Source organism: Malurus melanocephalus, unplaced genomic scaffold (genome assembly GCF_030028575.1).
Source record: "Malurus melanocephalus ecotype Western Australia unplaced genomic scaffold, MMel_1.1 scaffold_2244, whole genome shotgun sequence".
NCBI classification, from domain to species: domain Eukaryota; kingdom Metazoa; phylum Chordata; class Aves; order Passeriformes; family Maluridae; genus Malurus; species Malurus melanocephalus.
In genome coordinates this window covers 4,996-10,433 of record NW_026625476.1, presented here as the reverse complement: position 1 = coordinate 10,433, position 5,438 = coordinate 4,996, and the positions used below count along the sequence as shown (strand labels likewise).

Here is a 5,438-nt window from a genome sequence, read left to right as displayed (position 1 = left end):
ACGCGCCGGCCACGCCTTGTCCCCAACAGCACCTGGGGGGACATCGCCCGTGTGTCACCCTGGCCAGTCCCTGTCACCACCCATGTGCCACCTTGGCTGCTCCTGTCATCCCCCATGTGTCACCTCGGCCAGTCCKGTCACCCCCCGCGTATCACCCCAGCCGATCCCTGTCACCTTGGCCGGTCCCTGTCTACCGCCTGTGTGTCACCTTGGTCAGTCCTGTCACTTTGGCCAGTCCCCGTCACCCCCTGTGTGTCACCCCAGCCAGCCCTGTCACCTCAGCCAGTCCCTGTCACCCCCCATGTGTCACCTCGGCCAGTCCTGTCAAACCCCCGTCTCACCCCAGCCAGTCTCTGTCACCTCGGCCTGTCCTTGTCACCTCGGCTGGTCCCCGTCACCTGCCGCGTGTCACCTCGGCCAGTCCTGTTACCCCCTGTGTGTCACCCTGGCCAGTCCCGTTACCCCCCGCGTGTCACCGTGGTCAGYCCTGTCACTTCAGCCAGTCCCTGTCACCACCCATGTGCCACCTCGGCCAGTCCCATTACCCACTGTATGGCACCCTGGTCAGTCCTGTCACCTCAGCCACTCCCCATCACCCTCCGCRTGTCACCTCGGCCACCCCCCCGGGATGTCCCCTCACCTGTGCCACCAGCAGCCCCTTGTTGGCCAGCGCRTCCTCTCCGGCGGCGTTGGGGTAGGGGTGGAAGCCAGCGGCCAGCAGCGGGAAGCGGCTGGCCAGTAGCAGGCCACTGCCCAGTAGCCGCAGCCGGCCGCAGCGCAGCCCCCCCGGACCYACCCCCCACAGCACGTGCGGGAAGCGGCGGCCGAGCCGGCGCCGCAGGACGGTGGCCGCAGGGCCATCGAACACCTCCTGSAGGCACACGATGTCCGTGTCCGGCGGGATGCGGGTGGTCAGCACCGAGGGCATCGGGTCGGGCAGTGGGATCGGCCGCTCCGGCCCATGGTCAGTGGTCAGTGATGGAGCGGGTCCTGGTGTTGGGTTGGTCATCGGCAAGTCCAGTGTTGGCACTGAGTCTGCTGGTGGCCAGGGGTTGGTCACTGGTGGTGGGGTGGTCATCAGTGTTGGACTGGCCATCGGTGTTGGGCTGGTCATCAGGGTTGGGTTGGTCATCAGGGATGGGCTGGTYATTGGCATCTCCAGCCATGGCATCGTATTGGTCATTGGTGTTGGGCTGGCCATCAGTGATGTGTTGGTCATCGGTGCCGAGCTGGCCAACGGTGATAGGCTGACCATCGATGATGGGTTGACCATTGGTGATGGGCTAGCCATTGCTGTTGGGTTGGTCATCGGCATCTCCGGCCATGCCATCTGTGATGGTGGATCAGCTGCCGTCTGTGTGTCCACCATTCGCRAATCGCTCTCCGGCCACTCCCAGGCCCCGGCGCTGACCGTTCCCCCGCAGCCCCCGTAGCCCCCGTCCAGCTGCGGCTCCAGCAATCCGTCACGGTCAGCGGAAGGTTCCGCGGGCGCTCCGGCCGCCAGGCGCTGACCGATGACCGCGGCGCGGTGCCGGGTGTCACCCAGGTTGCTGAATCGGGCCAGGCCACTGGGCAGCAGGCACACGTTAGCGGTCAGCAGGGTGAGGCCATGGGGCCGCCGTGGGTCCCACGGCTCGGCCGTGGCCGCAGTGGCTGAATACTGATGGACAAATGGCCGGCGTGCGGCCTGAGCCGGTAGCCACAGCAGCAGCCCCAGGACRGCCGTGGGCAGCGCCAGGACCAGCGCCAGGACCAATGCCGGCGCCGCCAGGACACGGCCGGCCACGCCRAGGAAACGTCCGGCCCGGTGCCGCCGCCAGCGCGCCTGTTGGTCAGTTGTGGGCTGCAGGGCCAGCAGCCAGTTCAGCGCCCAGTAGCCGGGGGCCAGCAGCCCTTCGGCCACCGCGGCCACTACGGCCAGTGCCCGGTTGGGGAAGGGGGTGTCCGGCAGAGTGGACGGTGGTGGCCACGGCATCGGGGTGTCCTGGGGGGCTCCACAGTCCGGTTCGGCCGCTCCGGTGCAGTGGGGACAACCTGGGAGGAGAGACCCCGGTGAGGGGGGGGCGAGGGGACCCCCGCCATGTCCCCATGAGGGGGGAGGGGACCCCCACCATGTCCCTATCACCGGGACACTGTCCCTGCGAGGAGCAGGACCCTCCAGGTGCCACMGTGGGAAAATCGGGAGTCCTGGTCACTGCAGGAAATTCCTGTGGCCAGAGCGAGACCCTTCCCCACTTGACCACCACTGCAGGAAACTCCCGTGGCCAGAGCGAGACCCCTCCCCACCTTGACCACCACCASSGGAAACTCCGGTGGCYGGAGTGGGACCATCCCTCACCCTGACCACCACCGTTGGAARCTCCCRTGGCCRGAGTGAGACCCYTGACCACTCTGGCCACCACCATGAGAAATTCCTGTGGCCGGAGCGGGACCCTCCCCACCCTGACCACCACTGCAGGAAACTCCCGTGGTCAGAGTGAGACCCCTGACCACCATCAYGGGAAACTCCTGTTGCTGGAGCGAGACCCCTCCCCACCTTGACCACCACCGTGGGAAACTCTGGTGGCCAGAGCGGGACCACCCCTCACTCTGACTACCACTGTGGGAAACTCCCGTGGCCGGAGTGAGACCCCTCCCCATTTGACCACCACTGCAGGAATGCCCCCGGACCCCGCCATGGGAAGCTCCGGTGGGCGGAGCGAGACCCCTGACCACTCTGGCTACCACCATGAGAAATTCCTGTGGCTGGAGTGAGACCCTTCCCCATCCTGACCACCACCACGGGAAACTACCGTGGCCGGAGTGAGACCCCTCCCCACCTTGACCACCACCACAGGAAACTCCCGTGGCCAGAGTGAGACCCCTCCCCACTTGACCACCACCGTGCGAAACTCCCGTGGCCGGACCGAGACCCCTCCCCACTAGACCACACTTCAGGAAACTCCCATGGTCAGAGCGAGACCCCTGGCCACCACCGCGCGAAACTCCCGTGGCCGGAATGAGACCCGTCCCCGCCTTGGCCACCACCGCGGGAAACTCCCGTGACCAGAGCAAGACCCCTCCCCATCCTGGTCACTGTGGGAAACTCCCGTGGCCGGAGTGAGACCCCTGACCACTCTGGCCACCACCATGAGAAATTCCTGTGGCCGGAGCAAGACCCCTCCCCACCTTGACCACCACTGCAGGAAACTCCCGTGGCCGGAGCGAGACCCCTGACCACCACCGCGGGAAACTCCCGTGGCCGGAGCGAGACCCCTGACCACCACCGCGGGAAATTCCCGTGGCCAGAGTGAGACCCCTCCCCACTCTGACCACTACCATGAGAAACTCCCGTGGCCGGAGTGAGACCCCTCCTCACCTTGACCATCACCGTGGGAATGCCCCCCCGACCCCCCCGTAGGAAGCTACGGTGGCCGGAGCGGGACCCCCTCCCCCCGCCCCATCCCGGCCACCGTGGGAAACTCCCGTGTCCAGGAGCTGCCCCTCCCCCGCGTCCCAGCTGCCACCGTGGGAATGTCCCTCGGCCGGGACCGTCCCCCGCGCCCCCGGGACTGTCCCTTGTCCCCAGGACCGGCCGGGGAGCGGCGTGGRGGGTGACGGGCACAGGACCCCCCGGTGTCCCCCCAGAGTCCCCGCGGTGTCCCCGATGTCACCTAAGGTGGGCACAGCCCGGGAGAACCGCTCCGGTCCCTTCCCGTCCGGTGGCCCAGGTGGCCGCAGCAGTTGTCACCTGTGTCCTCAGGCCACCCCCGCAGTGGTCACCTGTGTCCCCAGACCCTCCCCCCCCCCCGCAGCTGTCCCCTCACCTGTCCCCGAGCTCGGGGGCGGGTCAAGGGACCTACCAGGACCCCGCACGGGCTGAGGGTGGAGTGGGCGAGTTATGGCCCCTGATCCCGGCCAGGTGAGTCCCGGCCCCTCCCCTGTCCAGGTGATTCCTGGATGAGTCCGGCCAGGTGAGTCCAGGCCCCACCCCTTGTCCAGGTAAATTTTGGCACCTGATTCTGTCCAGATAAATTTCGGCCCCTCCCCCTGTCCAGGTCAGTCGCTGCTCCGCCCCCTGTCCAGGTGAGCTATGGCCCCTGATCTCGGCCAGGTCAGTCCCGGCTCCTCCCCCTGTCCAGGTGAGTTTTGGCCCCTGATCCCGGCCAGGTCAGTCCCTGCTCCGCCCCCTGCCCAGGTGGATGAGTCCGGCCAGGTGAGTCTTGTCCGGCCGRTCTGGCCCGACAGGTTCCCGGCAGCTCCGAGCCCCGCGGCCACTGCACGCGGCCGGTGACACCTCACCCGGGCYGGTGACACCTCTCCTGGGCCGGTGACACCTCACCTGGACAGGTGACACCTGCCTGACTCCTGCCCGCGTCCTTCCCGGTTCCTTCCCGGATCCTGCCCAAATTCTTCCTGGATCCCGCCTGACACCACAGCTGGCCACTCCCAGCGTGGGACGGTGCCGGACACTGGGAGCACTGGGGACACTGGGAATGCTGGGAGTACTGGGGTTACTGGGAGCGCTGGGGGCATTGGGGTTACTGGGGATATTTGGGGCACTGGGAAACTGGGGACACTGGGAACAATGGGGACACTGGGGATACTGCTGATACTGGGGGCACTGGGAACAATGGGGATACTGGGGACTCTGGGGTCTGTGGGAATGTTGTGAGCACTGGAGTTACTGGGAGCACTGGGACACTGGGGACAGTGGGGACTCTGGGGRCAGTGRGACACTGGGGATATTTGKGATACTGGAGTTRCTGGGRGCACTGGGAAKGCTGGGGGCACTGCGATCTCTGGGAATATTTGGGGCACTGGGAAAGCTGGGGGCACTGGGGGTTACTGGGAGCACTGGGACACTGGGGACTCTGGTGATACTGGAGTTAGTGGGAGCACTGGGACACTGGGGTTACTGGGAGCACTGGGAATGCTGGGGGCAGTGGGGATATTTGGGATACTGGAGTTACTGGGGGCACTGGGAGAGCTGGGGTTACTGGGAGTGCTGGGGACAGTGGGGATATTTGGGATACTGGAGTTACTGGGGGCACTGGGAGAGCTGGGGTTACTGGGAGTGCTGGGGACAGTGGGGATATTTGGGACATTGGGATTACTGGGGTTACTGGGAGCACTGGGACACTCTGGGACGGGGGGACAGTGGGGATATTTGGGACATTGGGGTTACTGGGAGCATTGGGACACTCTGGGACAGTGGGGATATTTGGGACATTGGGGTTACTGGGGTTACTGGAAGCACTGGGACACTGGGGACTCTGGTGATACTGGAGTTACTGGGAACACTGGGACACTGGGGACACTGGAATTACTGGGAGCACTGGGACACTCTGGGACAGTGGGGATACTGGTGATACTGGAGTTACTGGGGGCACTGGGATCTCTGGGGTTATTTGGGGCACTGGGAGCACTGGGGACTCTGGTGATACTGGAATTACGGG

At 65.8% G+C, this 5,438-nt stretch overlaps 1 protein-coding gene across 1 annotated transcript; it reads right to left on the bottom strand.

Moving 5' to 3' along the window:
* Nucleotides 1-6: 6 nt before the first annotated feature.
* Nucleotides 7-4,029, bottom strand: LOC130587681 (sphingomyelin phosphodiesterase 5-like; the record flags this gene model as incomplete). Its single annotated transcript, XM_057388654.1, has 3 exons — nt 7-32; nt 641-2,034; nt 3,807-4,029. Coding segments are annotated over 3 exons (1,643 nt in total), but the record flags the coding sequence as incomplete, so codon positions are not given.
* Between the last annotated feature and the right edge of the window lie 1,409 nt (nt 4,030-5,438).